Here is a 21,842-nt window from a genome sequence, read left to right on the forward strand (position 1 = left end):
TTTCGAGTTCATGTAGTTTGAACTTGTGATTGAGCTTTTTGTTTTTAATTAGTATTTGCTGTTTGATTCTGGGTTAAGTAAGAATGGTATATCGTAGTGAATGGGCTGTGGTGTTAAATAAGGCAAGTTTATTTCTGGTTTTTTGTTTTGTTTTGTTTTAGTCTGCATAGTGAAATTGGGGGTTTTATTGGTTGAGTAAACCAGTTTATTTGCCAATTTCTAAATAAGAGATGTTTATTTTTAAAAAATCTAAATCAGATGTTTTCTATTATATACATCTGAAGAGAGGAGACAATCCAGTCAGTAAATTCCACCTATGTACATTTCTATTCATCATGAGCAAGAATAGTAATAAAAATAATGTCACAAATGAACTAGGAGATTTCTTGAATTAGAATATTTCTTCATATTGCGTTATCAACAGTAGTAACCAGTGTTTGCATTCTTCCTGAGTCTTACTCATCCCAGAAATTAATAATGTTTTCTCCTGGTGAGGTGGGTTAACATTTTCTTACTCCTGTGGCCCCCGTGCTTAGTGTTATGGTCAGCACGTAATAGGCACTCCGTCAATATCTGATACATTTAAGAACCATGCAACTCCATGTGCCAAAGATTTCTTTGTCTGGGCTTCTTGGTGTTTTATGACTTCAGTCTCCTTTAAAATAAAAAATGTAAGTAGGAAATTATCTGATGTGATTGTCAATATTTACTCTATCGATTGGTATTATTGCTATGGTCCTAACTATTTAAGGACCTTTCCTCCCAAGATGTCAGTTCGATAGGCTGTAATAGGTGATGACACATCCATTCATTAGGATCAGATCCTTTTTAAATATCTGATTGATTAGAAGCCCACTTCTAAAAACTTCTAAGGGTGTGTGTGTGTGAAAGAGACAGACAGACAGACAGGCGGGGGAGAGGTGTCTCCCCCTCCCCCCTCCTGTTACCTCCTTCCTTCTCAGAAGCTAGCGGCCCTGAATCTCAGGACATACACTACCTGCCCACAGGGGCAGTGCTGCATTGTGGTTAAGGTATGGGCTTTGCTTTTAGAGTCAGGCCGAGTGGGTTCAAGTTGAGGCTTTGCCACTTACTGGCAATGTGACATTGTGCAAGAATTTCTGAGTGTCAGTTTCTTAAAGAGATACAGTGATAGTACCTACTTCATACAGTTATTGTGAGGAGTAAATGAGAATGCAAGTGAAGTCCTTAGCACAGCGCGTGGCCCACAATAAACATTTAATAAATCTTAGCTGTAGTTTATGGGCCACCAGCTTGTAACTTCTGTTTTCTCTCTCACTTTCTCTGTCTCACCTGTACCCCACCCAGGTTCTCATGGCATATGTGTTCTTCTCATGCACAAGGACCTTCAGTGGTTCATTATCTCGAAGCATGTACAGTTTAGCAGATTCATGACTATCTGTCTCCAAATAGTAGATAAGTGTTGTCTTTCAGTGAGGACACTGGGTCCTGAATGTTAACAAACAAGGGAAAGTAGCCCAAGCGCCTCCTTTGTTGGTGAACGGCAGAGGCTCTGCCGTGTTCAACTGTGAGGTGAGTCAGGAACACACACATGCGCTCGTGTTGGGCCGCACGCGTGAGATGACTTTGTAACAGGTCGTGATACAGGTAGAGAGAGGCAGAGAAAGACAGACACAGACACCAGAAGTTGCGCGTGGGTGGTCCACAGACATGTTTGGTTTGGCTTAAGTCGTGTTTGAGGCAATCTTACAATTGGAAAAACCTGTGAATGCTAGTGTTGCCTTCCCACGTGCCAGCTATTTGTAGAGCCGAGTGGTGGATGCCTCCTTGAGGTGGGGCACGGCCTTTTCACTTTTTCTCAGTCCCCACCATGCCCTGTTGTTCCCCACCCTGATGACAGGTGACAGGGGTCTCTTTGCCTTGTACCCACACTGTATTATTCCCTAGAGGGGAGATACTCTTTTGTTCTATGTCTCTCAAAAAGGGAAGGTACAAATAGAAAAAAAACACCCAAAATGTTGCATGTTTTAAGGAAAATGAGGCCAAGCCTATCTTCCTTGGGGCAAGAAACAATTTCTTACCCACTTTCATTCATTTTGTTCACTTGCCTGGTCTCTATAGGCATTTGAGTCTGTTATCTCTCAGACAGATGTGGAAGAGCTGTCATTCTCCAGGATTATTCTGCCTGACTTTGGCTCTATCTCCGTGTAAATGAAGGTCTTCTGAACCTTGAACCCTTGTAACTGACCTGTTAGGAATCAGTTTTCCCGGAAGCATGTTAGAAACAAAGGACCACTTCCTCTCCTTGGCACTGGCACAGCTCTTTTCACCTGTCTTCCTATACAAACATAGTGAGGCAGGTTTCAAATACAGGCTGTGAGAACCTGTGTTTCTGTGGATGCCACAGTCCTCCTCTTACTCTGAACTTGACTCTTAAATGTGTTGTGTGTAGTGTGAAGGAAGCCTGGGAAGGAACCTTTGCCAACAGAAGACTTATAGTCTAATGAATGAATAAACCCTAGAATCTTTGGAGGTGATTTAGAAAGAACAGTCCTGTTAGATTCTGAATGTGTTTGTTTCGGTGGGGTGGAGTTAGTAATAGCATTTCCTTGTCCCGTAGGAAGTGGGTAAATTGCCAAGCCACTGAGATCACTATTGTTGACTCAGATTCAGGAATAAGATTAAAGTAGGAAAGCTGTCAAGTTCCCTGGAATCAGGGCTGGTTGTGACTCCACTTGCCCTCGGCTAATGAGAAGGCTCCGAGCTGACCTGTGGTCCCAGCTCCTGGGTGTGTCGCCTAACAGTGTCTGGCTGTTGATGGGACCAGGTGCAGGAGTTGTGGTGGTGGGTACAGCCTGCCCTGTGCTAGATGAGGAACTATTTTCTGCAGCACCCCTGTGGTGCCAGCTTAGAGAAAATAGTAGGTCCTTGTTCATGATTCCCAAGCTGATCCAGATATGGCACTAACCAAGGACTTATTCAGAGTTGAAAGGAGGGGCAGTATTTTAAGTGGAATCTTAGGATGGAGCTCTAGAAAGGATTGTAAGTCATTTGTTCCTTCTCTCATCTCAAGAGAGCTTCTTGGCAGATTTTCTAGAATTTGCTAAAGACCCTGTCTTTGTCCTTATCACTTATCAGGCATTAATTGTAAAAAAGGGAAGTAGGCCACTTTGATGCTTGACTGAGGAGGAGAAAGGAAATGGCCGTGATGTCAGAGCCTGTGTGTCTCTTCAGCCCTCGGCCTGGCTTGCTTTGTGGTAGGGGTGTGATTTTTAGTGCTGTGTGGGAGTGTTTTAGGGCTGCAGTCATGCATATGAGAAGCACCTGTGCTCGTTTCTTTTCCTTGTTAAACTACGCATACCTGTCCTCCTCCCTCCATCATTTTGATCTGCCCCATACTTGCCGTCCTGTCTTACCCCCTCCTCCCGCACCATTTGTCCCTGTGATTAACAGCTAATTCTGGGGGCATTTACTGTGTGTCTGGCACTTTGAAATGTCTTACACATTTCTCATTTAGCCTTCACAACAACCCCATGTGGACAGTACTGCTATTACCGTGTTTCCCTGAAAATAAGACCTAGCCGGACCATCAGCTGAAATGGTCCGAACAGTAATCAGAACAGTAATTTCGTCTTGTGGAAGGGGCACTGGATATTTGTTTTTTTTGGTTTTTTGTTGTTGCAAATTTTGGCCAGAGTGCACAAAACTGTGAGCATTCTCGAATGTCTTTTGGTGGCTATGTGTGCTCATTTCTCTTGGGTATATGTCTGGAGGTTTTTTTTGGAGCAAAAATTAATATAAGACCTGGTTGTATTTTACTATAAGACCTGGTCTTTATAATATAATATAATATAACATAATAATATAATATAATATAATATAATATAATATAATATAATATAATACCGTGTCTTATATTAATTTTTGCTCCAAAATCCACATTAGAGCTGATTGTCCGGCTAAGTCTTGTTTTCGGGGAAACAGGGTATCTTCATGTTAAAGAAGAATAACACAGTTCAGTTACTCATCCAGTAGGCTTACCCAGCAAGGAAGCACTAGAGTCAGGGTAACTAGTAAGCTTAAGTTATTTAAATAGTTTGTTTTTACTGAGGTGTAATCACAGTAAGATGCCCAAGTCTTAAGTCTATATCTTAATGAACACACACACACACACCCCTACATGTGCAACCAGCTAGGCCAAGTATGTGTCACGCCAGAAGGTTTCCTTGTGCTCATACCCGTTCATTGCCCAGACCCCTTCCACAAGACAAAATTACTCTTCTGATATCTGTCCCTATAGATGACTTTTGCCAGTGTTTGAATATCGTGTAAATGAAATCATACCATTTGTAGTCTTTTGTGTCCAGCTTCTTGCCCTCATTGTTATGTCTATGAGATTCATTTGTGGTGGTGTGTGCAGCAGTCGCTTTTTTATTATTGTGTGATGTTTCATTGTTTAAATATACAATAATTTTTTGTCTTATTGATGGATATTTTGTTTTTTGTTGTTGCAAATTTTGGCCACAGTGCACAAAACTGTGAGCATTCTCGAATGTCTTTTGGTGGCTATATGTGCTCATTTCTCTTGGGTATATGTCTGGAGGTAGAATTGCTAGGTCCTAGTGCAGGTAGATACTTAGTTTTAGTGGGCATTGCCAAGTGGTTTTATCAATTTGTTCTCCCACCAGAGAGCTCCAGTGGCTCCACATTCTTACCACGACTTGGTATTGGTGGTCTTTGAATGTGCTCCCTTCAGAAGGGTGTTTGCTGTACTTCATTGTGGTTTTCATTGCATTTCCCTGATGAGTCATCATGTCAGGCCCTAGTTCTTATGCTCGTTGGCCAATCGTCCTCTTTTATGAACTGCCTCTTCAAGTCTTTTATCCATTTTATTAGTTGGATTGTTCATTTTCTCGTATTTATTTGTTGAGGTTCTTTATATATTCTGGATACAAGTTTCATTGGAGTTATAAATTGAAAATGCCTTCCCTTACTCTGTAGTTTGCCTTTTCACTCTTTCATTGATATCTTTTGATGGATGGAAGTTCTTTATTTTGGTGAAGAACAATGTATCCATACTTCTTCTTTACGATCAGTACTTTTTGTGTTCTTTAAAAATACTCATTGCCTTTCCATCTCTTGGGTATTTTGAGGCAGAAAAAAAAAATGTGGCAAACCACTTCTATAGAAAGTAAGCCACAGTCATACTGGACACTATTGGATTCTCGTTTTTGGATTGGCCTAGTGGTGTTCTGAGCCCTTGTACTTACGAAGCACTTTAGGTTTTACAAAGCCCTCTATTGTTCAATTTCATGATCCCATGCAGGAACTTACTGAGGTATTTGTAGGAGGGACTGGTCCATTTTGATGGCAGAGGACTTGGGCGGTCAACAGGAGCTCCCTGGGGGCTGTGGCGCCTTCACATTTGCCCTGGCCTTGTATGCAAGGATGAAGCATTAGACAGCTAGGTTCAAATCCTGGCTTTGTAACTGTGGATAAGGTAGTTAACTTATTTGAGCCTTGGTTTTCTCATCTGCCAAATGGGATAATGAGAGTATACCCACCTCGTGACATTGTTGGGAGGACTGAATGAACTTAAATAGAGTGCTTAACACGGCATCCGACACAGTGTCGGGTTACTATTGTAGTTCTTAGTTTATTATGGTGTTTGATCAGATTAATGGTGTTTGATAAGATTGCAGTTCTTCGGAGAGCTAGACAGAGTTCTGATGGTTGACTCCCTTTCTCTGTCATTGTGTTATTTCCCTTCTTCGTTCGACCCCACCCCCACCCTGCCCATGAGTTCTCTCTCTCTTTTTCTCTCCATTTTTGTTATGAAAAGCCAGATGCATTTCAACCATGAACTAAATTGATGCCCCATGTGAAAGTGTGCTCTCTTACAGGGACTGACATGGAAAAGTGTAGAGTCACTGAGAGTTTTGCTGTTTTTATTTTGTTTTGAGGGATGGTGGCTAGTAGGGGCTTAGGGAGGGTAAGTATGGAAAGAAAGTGATTACTTGATTAAGTCATTGCTTGATTCCCAAAGAAGGACAGTTGACCAGTTTACCTTGGTTCTGAGAAATCCACACATAAGAGACTTATGTAATAGTGGTTTGACTTGTAATAAGGGAAGAGAAACTTGGGACCTAAAGGACTACTTTCTAGAAAGCACTATGATCCAGATGTATCTGCACAGGCTGAGAGAAAATTATCTGAACTTGGGGTGATAGGATTAGTAATACGTGTGTTAAATCCACATTATTCACTTCTCTGCTACCCTTTCCCACAAAAAGGGGGAACAAAACCACATGTGGAAAAGAACTTGTATTGTGATATTTCTTCTTGAAATGGAAACAAATCTTGTTGACTTTCCTTGGTTACTGAGGCTAAGAGTCTCAGTCTTCGGAGCGTCTGAGTTTGTCTGGACTTCCGCTTTGTGGCCCTGGGTGGAAATTTCACACTGTGTGCCATGAAGTTGACGTGACACCTGCGAGGTCCTGGAGATCTTGGTATGTGAGACAGCTACTGTGGTCTCACCGTTCGATGGTGAGCACCCAGCAGGAAATGACCTGGGGACATGCCGACTGCTTGACCCCAGAAAGCAGGGGGTCTTTGCTCTCCAGGATGGGGAACAGGAATGAAAGGTGGGGTGGGCGGGCAGCCCAGGGCAGTGGGCCTCAGGCCTAACCGTCCATCAGGATCCCCTGGGGAGATGGTTCAAATCCAAGTTCGCAGGCCCGGCTCCGAAGTGCAGCTGCAGGAAGGTGGGGGTTGGGCTGGGAATGCCTGATTCTGAAGCCAGCGCTCCAGGCTCAACACTTGCAGCAACACTCAAAGATCAGGTCCAGGGACTTGAGAGCTCTGCAGTGGACGGTAGCTTTGCAGTCTTTTCATTTCAAAGCCTTAAGACTTTCTGCTCGGCTCTGTGAAAGGTGGGAGGGTAGAAGCAATCCACTGTGTCCCAAGCCATAGGGTGTTCTCTGGGGAGCAGTGGCTGCTAGGACGCTGGCACGCTGAATGGGTTGCTGGGGGGAGATGGGCACCCGGGCTGAGAACGAGAGTTTCTGCGAAGAGGAGGGAGAGCCCTGGCAGGTGCTGTTGGAGAGAGGAGTTGCCGTATCTGCCAGGTCAGGTTTGGGTTAGGGTGCCAGTGCCCAGCGCGGCTCCTCAGGAATGACTGCCCTCTCGGAACCAGCATTCCATCACCCGCCTTTCATACTCAGCGTACCTTCTCATCCACCCGCTGACCCACCCACGTGGACGACGCACGCCCGCTGTGCCCCCCCACTTGATCAGAGCCTCACACATTCACCCCCTCACCCCCAGTGCCCCTCAAATCCCCAACCCTCTGTGTTTCAATGCTCACACTTTGGAAACTTTTTTAGAGCCTTCTGAGGGATGATCAGTGTGATATTTGAAATACGTACAACATAAATAGGTCTAAGTAGGTCTAGCATATTCATTGGAACTATGAAAATAAGCCAGGGGCCGTGACGATAGGTGTGTCAAAGGAACAGGCTTTGCTGCTTGTGGGGTCCACGCTGGTGGTGCCGAGAGCATGGTCATGTGTTTCTGTGCTGCTCTGTGATTCAGCAGAAGTGCTGCAGACTCAGGCGGTAGTAGGACTTAATTCTTTTTTATTTTAGTTGATTATCACTTTTTTTAAATTAAATTTATTGGGGTGATGTTGGTTAATAAAGTTATATAGGTTTCAAGATGATGTAATACATCATCTATATATTGCATTGTGTGCTCACCACCCAAAGTCAAATCTCCTTCCATCACCATACATTTGACCCCCTTTACCCAATTCCACCACCTCCCTCCCCACTTACCCTCTGGTAACGATTAAACTATTGTCTGTGTCTATGAGTTTTTATTTGTTTGTTTGTGTTATTCATTTGTTGCTTTCAGATTTATATCCCACATACGAGTGAAGTCATATGGTTCTTAACTTTTTCTGTTTATTTTACTTGGCATGATAATCTGAGGATCCATCAATGTAGTCGCAAAGGACTTACTTCTTGAACTGTAGACCACTTCATCCCTTTTAGACTTTCTCAAACTTTAAAGATGAGGGTTCACATCAACAGTTCTTAACTTTTTTGGGGGAGGGTTGTAGTCTTCTTTGATAATCTGATAGTTTGAATTGCTTCTACAGAAAAATACACATACACTTGGAGAGGGGGAAGGTGGTTGAAGGATTCTCTGGGGCCCATCTGTGGGCTTTAAGTAAAGAACTGCTTTAAACGAACGTAGACTTCTCCCAGGTTCGTTTTTATGGCACAAATCTCTTCTCGTGGAGAGCCGTCTCTAATGGGAACTCAGCCAACACCATTTGCTATCGTGTACATGCTTTCTGGAGGGTTTCTGCTCAGCTTGAAAGAGCAAGCAGATTTCAGAGAGAGGGTGAAATAGCTACTGCATGTAAAGAACATAGCACCCAACATGGCAAGTATTCATTTAACAAATACTATATATTTAATATAATCATAATTACAAAGCCGATTATCTCCATAAAACTTCGCCACGTCAAAAGCAGTTTAGAAGCATCGGACTAGATCTTAAGAGACCAAGATCCCTCCAGCTCGATGTTTCCCCCTCATTTTATCTCGAGCCCAATAATTCCATTCACTTCAATCCATTTGTTTGCACTCCTACGGTGAGTAAAGCACTCTGCTAAGCATTTTGGAGAACAGGAATGAATAAGGTCTTAGGGAACAAAGAAGGTCTAAAGGTATCACTTTACTCATCTATGTCCCTTACCTGTAAGTAGAATCGCATCTTCTGTGTTTCTTCCTACCTCCCTGGAAGACCTAGGCTTACTGAGAGGGACTGGGGACAGTGGCTTTGCTTTCTGACACTGGAAGGTGGCTCAGAAAAGCCGAGGGGTATTATGCCTGTCTTCGAGTTGTTAGCCCTAGTGACCTGTCACTCTGTGGCGGGGGTGTTTCTTTCAGGTTCACCTTCGTCAGGATCTCTGTACCTGTGGCACTGGGTTCATATCCATGTCCTCCTTTCTCTGCAGGCCAGGGGTTATCACCATGCAGGCATTGTCAGAAGAGGACCGGAGGCTCTGGATGGAAGCCATGGATGGCCGGGAACCCGTAAGTACAATTCAGGGAAGTAGAGCAGGAATAAAGGTCCTGAATTGTTTGTTGCTTCCCTGGTGCGGTGGTTGTTGCTGGTGCTGCAAAGCCTTGGGGTCTCAAGACCAGTGTCCCAGGGGGAGTGTCTTTATTCCTGGGCCGGTGTTTGTAGATGTTCTTGCTTCTGTGTGGGTGCAGCCCCTGAGCTTCGGCTCTCAGTCTAAGGTGTGGGTCGCGCATGCCACGACACCAGAACTCCCCCTTTGCTGAGGCAACTGTAGCTCCCCTAAGCCTCTTAGAGGAGGCAGAGTCCGGTCTGGCTTACTGAATATTTACCCAGGATGCCTCCATGAGTCTCAATCCCATGAAAATGGGATAAACGATCCTACAAGTGTGTACAGATGATGTAATGTCTTTTCCCACCGCCTTCTGGTTCAGCCTTCCCTTGCCGTCCTAGCCCACATCCCCTTATACACAGTGTGATTATCAAGGTTGATGGAAGGGGTGAAGCCTGGTAATGTGATCCGTGCTCCCATTTCAGAGACGCTGGCCTCCACTGGGTGATGCAATCTTGTGGTTTTCTGCATCTTGTGACATGTAGAACCCACGTAAGAGCCCTGGGGAAGTCCCTAGAATCAGACTATTCATCTTATCTTGGTGCCAAGGGTATCTGTCAACTGCAGTGTTGAGCAAATCTCAAGGTTACAGAAATCCTAAGAGGACAGTTTAACCATGTCCCACCAGTAAGAGATAAAAAGAATCCACCATGTCAGAGGGCCAGTGAGTATCAAGCATTAACCTGTATTGATTAATGTACCTTTCTACTCAGCTATTTTGTATACGAATATGAAACTCAGTTCAATCAACTAAGCATGAACAAATAGTGTTTGTATAACATTTAATCCTATAGAACATGATATAAAGAACTAATTAAAGATTTTGCTAAATTCTAATTAAACATTGTTTAATCTGAATTCATCTCCTGGGCTAACATATAAGATACCTCCAATTTTCCCTGAATCTGTTGTTACGGTTAGAAACTCTCCAAAGCAGATACACATTGGTACCTTTCAGGTTTTGTGGGTCCAACAGTTGCTTTCTATCAGAGGCCTTTGAAAGCTGCTTACTAAGTACTCCTTCATCTTTGCTATTATCATCTACCATTACATGAGCAGTTTTTGTGTGTAAAGCACTGATTTGGCACTTTGTATCTCTTAACTCATTTATTCCTCTTAATACCTTACAAAATAGCACACTACAATCCCATTTCATAGACGAGGAAACAGGCTTAGAAAGGTTAACTAACTTCCCCCAAGTTGCACAGGTATCAGTAGGGTACAGGCTAGATTGCTATAACAAAGAGACTTCAAAGTACAGTGATTTAAAGAAGATAGAAGTTGATTTCACCCTCAGAGCCCAGAAGTGAGAAAGTGAGGACTTTCTACCATCCTCACCTACAGCTTCCCAGGTTGTTCCAGGCATTGCCATTTTCCAGCCAGATAATGGAGATGAAAATACCCAGGACCCAAAAAAGTGCACACATCACTTCCATTGGCCCAAACATAATTATATGGTAGCATCTATCTGCAAAGGAGGATGGAAAATTTAGGCTGTTCATAGGCAGCCACGGGCCCAGCCAGTCCCCGGGGCATCTTCCTGCTTCAAGGAAGAAGAAGAAAAAGAATATGGTGGGGTGGTTAACAGTCTCCACCACAGTGGAAGAGCTAGAATTAGAATTCAAATTCTAGATATATTTTGTTTTCATCTTGAACAGAAATAAAAGGTCACATTTCCTGCTAAGAATCTCCAGTTCATCTTTATAATACTTTCTCTGACTCTCTTAAACCATTCTTTAACTCATAGGGGAGGAAACACTTGGGAAGAAAAATCCTATCAGGGCATACTATTCTTGGTATGGATGAAAAACCCACTACTATTGATAGGTTTTGTTATTTTGTTTTTTGTTTTATGTTTCCAATAAGCTGAAGTGCTAAAATGGTTTCACCAACTCCATTTTAAGCCTCTCTCTCCTCCCTCTCCCCACCACTTGATATTTGTTCTCTGTCTGTATATGATTGGTCTTCTAACTAACCTAACTCCAGTTTTCCTGTAGATTTACATCTGGCCTCTCCAGATGGAAAACATACTGTTGAAAGAAACATCTCCTTGCTTCAGAATGTACACATTAAAACAAGTTTAAACACAAAATAAGTCTGTTTCTAAACATAATATAAAATTATTTCCCACAGGAGCATATAGCTTGCCTTGAAAACCACACCTCCACGTGCTTTCTAGTTTCCTAAAGAGAGAGAGAAATACAGACAAATGATGTTTGTCTCCCATTGCTGAGAGCCTGGAGGGAACCTTACCGGTGCTATATACCCAGTAGACAGTTAGCACCCCTGGTTTTAATCACCATCTCCCTGATTAGTTAAATCTGTCCCCTTGGGAGTATTGGCTTTGGTAAGGGAGCAGACACCTCTTCCTCGAGCTGGTGTGAGAGTGTTTCCCTTGTTTCAGGGAGATGTAAACAGTGGCAGCTATCTTTTGTTTTATACTTACACCCCAATTGATCTGTGATTGATTACTCAGTGCTGGGGTTTTGTGTGTTTTTTTGGCAGGGGGTAATTTTGATTTCCATTCTTTTTATTCTTTCATTATTCAGTAACACCTCAGGATGTTTGGTTAAAACACACACACACACACACACACACACCCTCAACAAACCCTGAATCAGTTGATTTTACAATGTTTCAGCTAATGGTTACATAAAGTATAGTTTTTAGCACTCAGTGACATTCTAGTCTGAAGAAATGTCGAATGTCCTAATGGCATTGATGGATAGATAATGGAGGAAAAAATTAGAGTTGTGTTCCTACAATGAGTATTATGGATTTTATCTGTGTGGTGAATTTAAATTAAAATGATAGAGACCCAATTAAAACTTGCCTGGGAAAAGGCTGGATTGATTGGCTTACGTAACTGGAAAATATTGGGGAATAACAGTTCTGGCCCATCTGAATCTTCGAACTTCTATAATATTTGGAGTTAGTTTCTTCTTTTGTGTTGGCTTCATTTCCAGCAGGTTCTTTCCATGTATAGGTAATATGCTTCTTGAATGTTCCAGGCTTACATCTTATTATCAAGAATGGAATCCGGAAACTTTTTCTGTGAGGGGCCAAAGAGTAAATATTTTAGGCTTTGCAGCTACTCAACTTTGCTATTGTAGCTCAAAAGCAGCCGTGGACAATATGTAAATCAGTGGGTGTGCCCATGTTTCAGTAAAACTTTCTTCACAAAAACAGGTAGAAAGCCAGATTTTAGTCATGGGCCATCGTGTATCTCTGATCCATAAGCCCAGTGGAAAGACAGCATTAGGTTATAATTCCAAAGAAGTCTTATATTGTAATTTTCTTGGACTAAATACATGGACCAGAGGACGGGAGCAATGCATTGAGCAGAACTGACTCACCCACTACACTAGAACTGCATAAATGGTGGGGGAAGTTTGAGTCACCTCCCCCCCCCCCCCCCGAGGGAACATCCAAGCATCGCTGTGTGAGGAACGGCGGTAGACACTAGGTGGGCAAAAGTGACACAGTTTCTCCCTGCTCCAAAATCTATGTTCCATTAAATTTTATATTCAAGACCTTGCCCTTTGTTACTTGGCCAAGATAGAACACTATGCAAGTTTGCCATGAACAAGAAAGAAAGCTCTTAGGATTCTTATTTCTCATAGTATCGAAAGTGCGAGCCAACTCCAAGCACAAGAAAATAAAATAAAAGGCATACAGACGTCAGCCTGTAACTATTTCTAAAAAGCTCAACAAACTATGTAGGCAGGTATAGTTTTGAAATGGTTCCGCTAGATTTCTTCCTTTTTTATTAAATCTAGGTTGACAAGCTGTAGAGTCACCATCGCAACCACGTAAGTTTTCGTTTTAATTTTCTGTGGCCATGGTCCACGGCTTGGGAATGGACAGACTTGACATATTAAATCAGACAGGGACACCTTAGTTCAAGATGCGTAACGACTACAACTGAGAGAAATTTCAGAGGCAGTGAATTCTTTCTTTTGTCAGTTGCTAACAACTGAAGTTACCCTCCTTTTCTCTTTGCCTGATGCTAGGAAGTGTGTTTGCTAAAAGCAAGCAGATGAGAGATGAGAAGCACTACCAGTCCACCATCGTTGCCGGCTCATACGCACTCAACCTGATGCATTATTCTCTCCCCTCTGTGGAAGGATGACTCAGCAAGGCAGTGCTACCAGCAGGGGAACCGGGGGCCTCAGCGCTTGGATCACTTCTTTAAACTGTGTTCCCATGTGGTCCCTTAGCTGTGTTTGGTGGCATCTCTCTGGAGCTGCTTCTATTTCTCCATTATTTTAGAGGTGTTAGTCCTCCTTCACACCCCAAGGGTTCTTTAGTAAATTAAATATTCCTCCACTTTGAGCCAGGACTTGACTCTCTTGTGACAGCCAGACAGGGTTGGCAGATGCCAAAATTATGTGGAGTTAAATCAGGAAGATAAGAAACAGGTGGTGTAGCATCAAAGATTGTGTGTAAATTCCTGTATTAGTTTGAAACTATAAAACTGACACCTTTGTAGGTTAAAAATGGCTAGATACTGGTGATTTTATATGGCCCCACCTCATAGCTACGGGGCAGAAAGAAGCAAACACCTAGGCCAGTATCCCACCCTTATTTATATACGGAACACTACCTAAAAAGGCCAGTCAGTGGTTGATTTGGGGTAGATTATCCAGGTCTCCTAGCTTCTAGCTTTGTGCTATTTTTATTACAACACACATACTGCTGAATTATCAGGCATCCATAGTTGAATGGTACCTCTGCTTATTTTTAAATGGATCTACTCTGTTGTGGTTATTGCAGTGGGAGAAGGAAACTAAGGAAAAACCTCTCCTAGTAAAAGGACAAGACAGTGTGGCTTCCTTCTGCTTCCCACCATTTTAAAGAAATCTTCTAATTTAGTCTTTGTGGACTATGAGACAAACGAAATGTGCCCTTTGCTTACCTTTCTCTACCTTGCCTAAGCTGTAGCCCCCAAGTTCTTCAAGAACTCAGTGAGTAAGTGAGCAGTTGCCTTGCATTCTATGCCCTGCACCTGATGTCTGAAAGAGCGAGCTGTTAGAGTATTGAAAGGAAAAAGTAAGATCGATTACAGTTAAGATGAGTTTTCAGGAGCAGAGGCAGAATGTCATGGTGGTTAAGAACATGGGCTCAGGCAGCCTGAGTTGACAATCCCTCCTCACCACTAATAGCTCCATAACCCTGGGAAATGGCCTAGTCTCTCTGAGCATGGTTCTCTGCCTGCACGTGGAGATAATAGTGGTAACTTTCTATAAGATTGTTGTGTAAGGATCAACACATACGTATCGTGCTTATTATTTATGATTAGCACGAGGCCTATATATGCTGAAGGTCTCATGGAAAGTTAGTTCTTACTATTATCTTTTTGGAAAGGAGGGACAGATGTCAGGATACCTGGATTCTCTTCTAGCTCCATCTCTAAATTGCTTGGCTCATTTGAACACAGACAATTTAAAGTTACCTCGCCTGGGCTCACCGGAGTGCAGGGCAGGGACCATTCTCACTAGTACGGCAACTGTGATTTCATTTAGCGTCAGTCTGAGCTTCCAGGCCTTGAGTGGAGGGACAGGAAGTAATCTTGAGCTTCCTTTGCTATGACACAGCCCAGCCCCGGCAATCCGCAATCCTATCTGTATGCTAAGCTCAGCTCACCACGCTATCGCTCATATTTCCATTTTCCTTTCTTGCTAAAATAAGCGATCAGAGGAATATGGATGTTTAAGAAGGTGTGGGGTGAGATAGCTAAACTCTTGTGTGATGATGCAGGCCTTGCTCCTTTATGAGTGGAATGACGGTTTGGAAAGATAGTTCTGCCCGTTTTATGAAAGCTCTCTTTGTAAATAACATAGTATATGAACTGATGAGGAGTCTGAAAGTGAGGTCCCCAACTTGCTTTCCATTTCCCCACCTCTCATCCCCCCCGCCCCCGCCATCATCCCCTAGCTGCTGGGAAACTGGATTGTACCCTCCATATTATTCTGTTTGTGTGTGTTTTTTTTCTCTTACTGGGTCCAGAAGCTGGTTGCAAACTTCATCTTTGAGTCATGTGAGTGTTTTTATATAGGTAGAATTCATAAAAAATTATATCCACCAATGTGCTTAAATGTGTATACTATTAAAAGAAATTTAATAGTATGTACTTGTTGTTGTTGTTCCCTTTGGTTAGATGTCGTTCAGAAGAACAATTTCTTATGAAAACCAGAGAATACTTAATTGAGCAACCTGAGCTACAAGGTGGGAGAAAAAGAGAAGGAGGTCAGGTGAAATTGTTTTATGTTGGAGAGTTGATGAAATTTTTCTAAGAAATGGAAATTTTAATAGCCAGAAGATTTTTGCTTGAATGTTATGATTTAATAATATGCTGGTGGCACTTCTTCTGGTCTTAGGCATTCTTCTTTCAGCACTTAGCAAACATTTATAGGTTGTTCTCCAATCACTTTGATGGACGGTGAGGATACCAAGGTGAGGACGGGCCACGTGACGAGAAATTTCATTTGTTTGCTGCTGTTTCTTTCCCATTGCCTAGCACAGTGGCAGGCACAGAGTAAGCACTCAGCCAATATTTGTTGAACGATTGGAGTCAAAACTAAAGGGAGAAAGGGTGGAGGATAACTAAGGTTGTTTTTCTTAGGGAATTGGGTTACTTCCGTTACCTGAGACTAGGTGTAGATTTGAGGTTATTTGAATGCCTTAATTTTATAGTTCATTTAGATACATACCTACCTACTTATACCAGAATTTACTTGAGTGACCATTAATATTTTGTGCCATGGTTTCATTTGGCAATCAAGTAAAGACTTTGGACCCTTTCTCAGAATAATGCATAAAATAAAATACATGGTTTATAAAGGAAAAATCAGATAGAAATACAGTTATCAAAATATTAAAATCACTTGTCATATAATAAATATAGGCTGCTTTATTACCACATTAATAAGATATAAAAGCAGGTCTGATAACTCCTCTAAATGACATTACAGGTTATCTGCAACAGCAGTAACATTATATGGGAATATCTGTGATTTCTTTAGGTGAAAAGGTTGCCGATACTACTGATACTACTGTGATTTCTTGCCCCTCCCTGCTCATGTTAGAAAGAAATGCTCCATTTCAGCTAGAGGCTAATGGAAAGAAAGGTTTTGTTTTTTTTCCCTCTGCCATCCTAGTTCATGGACCCCTGTAGTCTGGCTATGGACCCCATGTCTCCATTTCTTTGCAAAGATCTTTTGAGAGACTTTCTTCCTGACTTCTAAGCTGTTGTCTCAGTTTATAATTGTATACCGATTAGTGTGATTATTTGATTAATATGTGTCCCCGTGCTGGATTATCATCTTCAAGAGGGTCAGAACATTGTCATCTTTTTTTTGGTGTTTTAGTATCTTTTGTGCATCGTGTCTGGCACACAGTAGGTGTTCAGGATGTACTTGTTGAATAATCAGATGAATGAACCCAAGAACAATTAAAGTACGGTTGGTTTGTTATGACTTATTCTTTCCTTAGCCTGTATCCTGGCAATTCCCCACCTACCTTTACAGATCTTCACAGATCCGCTGTTTAGTAGTCACATTCTTTGTTCCCTTTTTTTGGTCTAAATATAACATAAAAGCCCTTTTGATTGTCTTCAGCATTTTCTGCAATTTTCAGATCACTGTTGACTTCATCTTGACATCACTGCTTTTATAGGCTCGAGCGCCTCGTATTTTCATTTTGATTACATTGCCCTCCTTTAATCTTCTGTCGTTACTTTTGTCTGTATTATTTTAGCTTAACTTTTGGGGAGTAGGATTGGTTGTGAGAGGGATTTTTAACCTTCACTTCTGAACTCTTTGACCTTTTCACAGTCAGTGTATGTTAATTTTGTTATTAAATAGAAATGTGTGTATTCTTTTAGATATCTCTCCCTCTTTCTTTGTTATTGGTATTAGTTATGGTTATATCATCGTACTTTAGTTGTGGAACCTTCCATTCCTGGCCATAATGGGAAGGCAAAGTCCCTCTCTAGAGTTAAATGTGCAGTGTGTACCCTTCTAGAACTTTCTCTGTGTTTTTATTCCTGTACACATACACCGAGCAATAGTTCTGTTTTGTAGAATTTTTGACATAGTATAGCTTGACTATAGATTATGAAACATTCAGTCTTTGTTTGACATTTATGTTGTTTTCAACTTTTCGTTACATCATTACAAACAAAGATGTAATGAAAATCCTTGTATATACTTTACTGTCTACTTAATTGAGCATATTTCTAGGATATATACCAAGTGGAATTGCACTGGAATGGCACGCACATTTAATGTTTTAATTGACAAATTACTGTCTCCACAAAAATGTACCAAATCATACTCCTTCCAATCACATATGGGGTGCCCATTTTCTCTACACCTTTGCCAACACTGCATGTTACGCATCTCTGTGCATGCGTCCATGTTTGCCAATCTGATGGTAGGAAATTGTGTCTTGTTTTTATTTGCATTTCTAAAATTGCTAATGAAATTGAAAATCTTTTCTCGTGTTTCTCAGCCATTTGTATTTCTCCTTTTTAATACAGTAATGTATGTAAAGTACGTAGAATGGTGTCTGACATGATTCATGCTATATATAATATTATTAGTACTCCTTTTTCAAATTTCTGGCCTTTGGATTATACCCATCATTTTTCTTAGTTCTGCTATCTTTTTTTTAATTTTAATTTTATTCAATGACAGTTAACATTCAATATTATATTAGTTTCAGGTGTACAGCATAGTGGTTAGACATTTACACAACTTACACAGTGATCCCACGATAAGTCTAGTGCCTACCTGGCACCCTACGTAGTTATTACACTATTATTGACTATATTTTCTTTGCTGCACTTTCCATCCCCGTGACTATTTTATAACTGCCAGTTGGTACTTCCTAATCCCTTTACTTTTTTCACCCAATCCCCCAACACCCCTGCCCTCCATCAGTTTTGCTTTCTAATGCTCAAGGTAGAAACCGAGTTTTTTCTGGTGTTCTTTCTTCAGCTTATATGACTTTTTCGCTTCGTCGTTGCTGCCACGTCTTATTTCCTGGCCACCCACCCCTGCTGTCAGCTTTGGAGTGGTGACTAACAAAGGGTACTCTTCTCTCAGCTGAACTGCTGTCTCCTGGTTCACTAGGCGTGATTTGAATGGGAACCTGAGCATCCTCAGGACCTCTCTGCTCTAACAACAGTAAGCAACCTGTCGTGCTGCTAAGGACCTTCTGACACCCAAGTGAAAAATGTCCCCTCACTTCTCAAGAAGCCACAGGAGTTGCAGTTTCTAGTAGCTGCAAGGGCTGTTAGCCCAAGGGCCCTGAGACAGGTATGCCCCTCGACCTGGCTGGTGCTGTGCTGCTTTCAGCCCTTCTATTTGTGGTTCCATCTCAAAGCAGATAGAGAGCCTGCTACGCTCTCTGCTTACTCTAGAGGGCAGTTGTCCTGCCTCCTCCCTATTTTGTTACCTCTACAGACAATTTCATATTTTCTGGTTTTGTGGCCTAACTTAACTACTGCCGAACCTCTGAGGAAATTGGCATAAGCGAGGTTGTAAGTCTAAAGGTTTCGGTTGCCAGTTAGTTGTTCATTTGAGTCAGAATTAGGCCAAGTTAAAAGTTCCATATTTTGTTTCCTCCCTCTGGAAAAGGACATCTTTGTAACTCAAAACTTTATCAGAGGCTCTGATTGTGTGTGTGTGTGTGTGTGTGTGTGTGATTTTTTTAACTTTTCATTTTAAAGTCGTTTCAGATTTATGAAACTGTTGCAAAAATATAAGAATTCCGGAATACCCTTCATCTAGATACTCCAAGTATCAACATCTTATGTAACTACAGTAGAATTACCAAACCAGGAAATTAACTTATTATCTGTGTTACAGACCTCAAATTTTGCCCATTGTCCCACCGATATAGTTTTTTCTGTTCTAGAATGTCATCCAGGATCACACATTGCATTTCATTGTCACATCTCCTTAGTTTCATTTAACTTGGTGCTGTTTAGAGGTTTGGCTTATTAAAGGAACATTACCATCAGCAGATGTCCAGATCGTTCAAATCCGCCATCAGGACAGCATTCTATCTATGTTCCCATCTTGGGGTGTATTTAGGGACTGTTGTCAATAACCTCCCACCACCTAGCTAATAATTCATACCTCTCCACAATCAAACCACTTATGTTTCTCTCTGTCTTCTTCCAAAGGCTCTCTGATGTATATTCAATCTCATGTTTGTAGATTTTCTTATAATACAGCTATTTCTTTTGAACATTTTGTCTCCTGCCTTATCTCTTCACATCATATATTCTTCCTTGAGCAATTTACTGTGTGTATTATCTATATTATGGTTGTTGATTTAAAGACATTTGAGGGTCCTCATGTGATCTTAATAGACATTCTGTAGAGTGACCTCCTGCCTCGAGCGGCAGCACCAATTACTGCTGGCCTTCTCTCAGATGTGATGGCAGTGATTCATGGGAGTGGAGATTATGGTTGGATTAGCTTCAATTTTTTTTTCCCCCTCTGTGGGAAAAGCAATTGATAAAAGAAAGATCTTTTTAGAATGACTTTGTTCATTTGATTGAACGATTAAACTGGCCTTTCTATCCATTTGTGCTGCTTTCTCTTCCACCCTAAAAGCCAGAAAGTGTTCATATTTGTTAGTGATCAAATCAAGGCTGGCATTTAAAAAAGTATATTGACAGAAGGAGCTGGATATATTTTGAATATTAGGAAGTCTGTGGGTCAGGTTGTTTCCTTTGTGGTGAGGTGTGGAACCAGATAAGCATTTTGAAAAATTATCTCTGGGTTTGCTGAATTGGGCCCAAGTGTGGTTCATGATGCCAGTGTGACCTCATTCTTTTTAGGTGCGTTCCCGAAAACCCTCTGGAAGAAAACACCAGAATAAGTAAACACATCCGAAAAGCAAAGCCATTTTCTAGTATGGTTTTGAAAATCTTCCTGTTTGGTCATCTGGAAAATAGTGCAGACATGCAGTCTAATAGTTACAGCCAAAGGCCGAGCAGAAGGAGCGGGGCTCTGGCCAGCCCCCAGCCAGCTGCCATTGCTCCCACATGCTGTGTGGTCTTGACCCAATGCCCAGAAAAGCAAGATACCCCCCCCATCTTTACCTCTTTAGTTTTAAGAGCAAAAAAGAAAAGGGGGTGAGGGGAACTGAGCTAAGATTTCTTAGGTTAGAAATATGCCTTCTTATAATTAATTGTTACTAATTAGTTTTGTTTACCCCATAAATCTAAAAAGAGCTTTACTAAGGAAAAGAGCTTTACTAAGGAAAAGAGCTTTACAAAGGAAGTTATCAAAAAAATCAATTGACATGGATTTTTGTTTTTTAGCGGGGGGTGGTGCCTAGTGTTGAAATATATTAGAGTACTTTTAACTTTCTCTCTTGGAACTACTTTGCAGAAATGAATGCCATCTTTCTCCTAGTAGTTGTTGGCTAGGCCAGTATCTGAATGGATAATGATTCTTTGCTTTGGCAGTTTTTCCACCTACTTCATACCTCTGTGTGTTGCCATCCCAGGAAGATGTCGACTTACTGAGAGCAGGGATTAATCATATCCTTGGTGCCTTTAGTGATATCTACTGAAGGTGCTTAGCAGAGTGCTGTACAACATAACAAGCACTCGTTCCTCATTTAATGAACTTGGAGACAATGACTTGAGTTGGGTTCTGTTATGTAATCTATAACTGAATTAATTTGTTGAGTGTCTTGGGTTTGGTAATGATTGGGGTACTCTAAATAGAAATCCAGGAAGGCAAGGATCTTGATTTTCAGTTCTTCACTACATCCCCCCCCCCACCTAAAACAGCCCCCCAGGCCAAGATCACTAAGCATATTCATGGAGACTTCATGTTCAATAAATATTTTCTGAATGAATGAATGAAAAAAGAAGACTACCCAAGGGTGTGTTTCTCTTTTTAGCCACAGGCTTTGAACTTACTGTATTTTGTTTCATGCTGCTCAGGATTCCTTCTCTATTTCATAGAGATTGTTGGTATGTGGCAGAAACAGTGTCCTGCACCAGAGAAAGGCCCAGGATAAAAGGCTTATTAGAGACTGAGGATCTGGAATTGGTTGAGAAGTTTGTAATGGTTGTATACTCTCTGTAGAACCAACAATAAAGTTAGCATGTATATGTGTGTGTATACATATGTATATATAATAGTATATACATGTACTTGTGTGTGGATATCACATATATTTCTGGCTTTCTGTGGATATATGAAAAATGCATAATTCTGCTCAGAGCTCTGGTTCCTAGTGGTCAGACTGCCATGCTCTAAGAGGCGCTGTCACCACTGGCATCCTTGTGGCCGTGCTGACGAAGCTAAGAGTTGATAGACAGGTAAGGGCTGATCTTAGCCTTCCATTCCCTGAGATGATTCCTTTACTGTAGCCCTCTTTTTAGAATTAAAAAAACATATACACCCTAAGCAAGAGTGTGTGCGTATACACATATGCAAGTGTGTGCACGTGTACACACATCCCTACTCCTGCATTGATGAGGTACAGTAGAGAAGTTGGCAATGGTCATGTGTTCTGATCCCAAGTGGGTTTCACTCTGTATGCAAGTGGATTCCTATTGTGTTAGTTCACTCTGTTGGTAAGAGTAAAAGGGTTAAATGCATGGGCTCTGGAGGCAGCC

At 41.6% G+C, this 21,842-nt stretch overlaps 1 protein-coding gene across 7 annotated transcripts in view; it reads left to right on the plus strand.

Moving 5' to 3' along the window:
* Positions 1-21,842, plus strand: part of ARHGAP26 (Rho GTPase activating protein 26) — a 399,917-nt gene that overhangs the window by 143,127 nt on the left and 234,948 nt on the right. For all 7 annotated transcript variants that reach the window (XM_033095952.1, XM_033095957.1, XM_033095958.1 and 4 more), the window contains one exon: positions 9,008-9,086. In XM_033095952.1, the coding sequence (XP_032951843.1) occupies positions 9,008-9,086 (79 nt within the window). The remainder of the gene's footprint in view (positions 1-9,007; positions 9,087-21,842) is intronic.

This window comes from Rhinolophus ferrumequinum, chromosome 24 (assembly GCF_004115265.2).
Source record: "Rhinolophus ferrumequinum isolate MPI-CBG mRhiFer1 chromosome 24, mRhiFer1_v1.p, whole genome shotgun sequence".
In the NCBI taxonomy this organism is placed as follows: Eukaryota; Metazoa; Chordata; class Mammalia; order Chiroptera; family Rhinolophidae; genus Rhinolophus; species Rhinolophus ferrumequinum.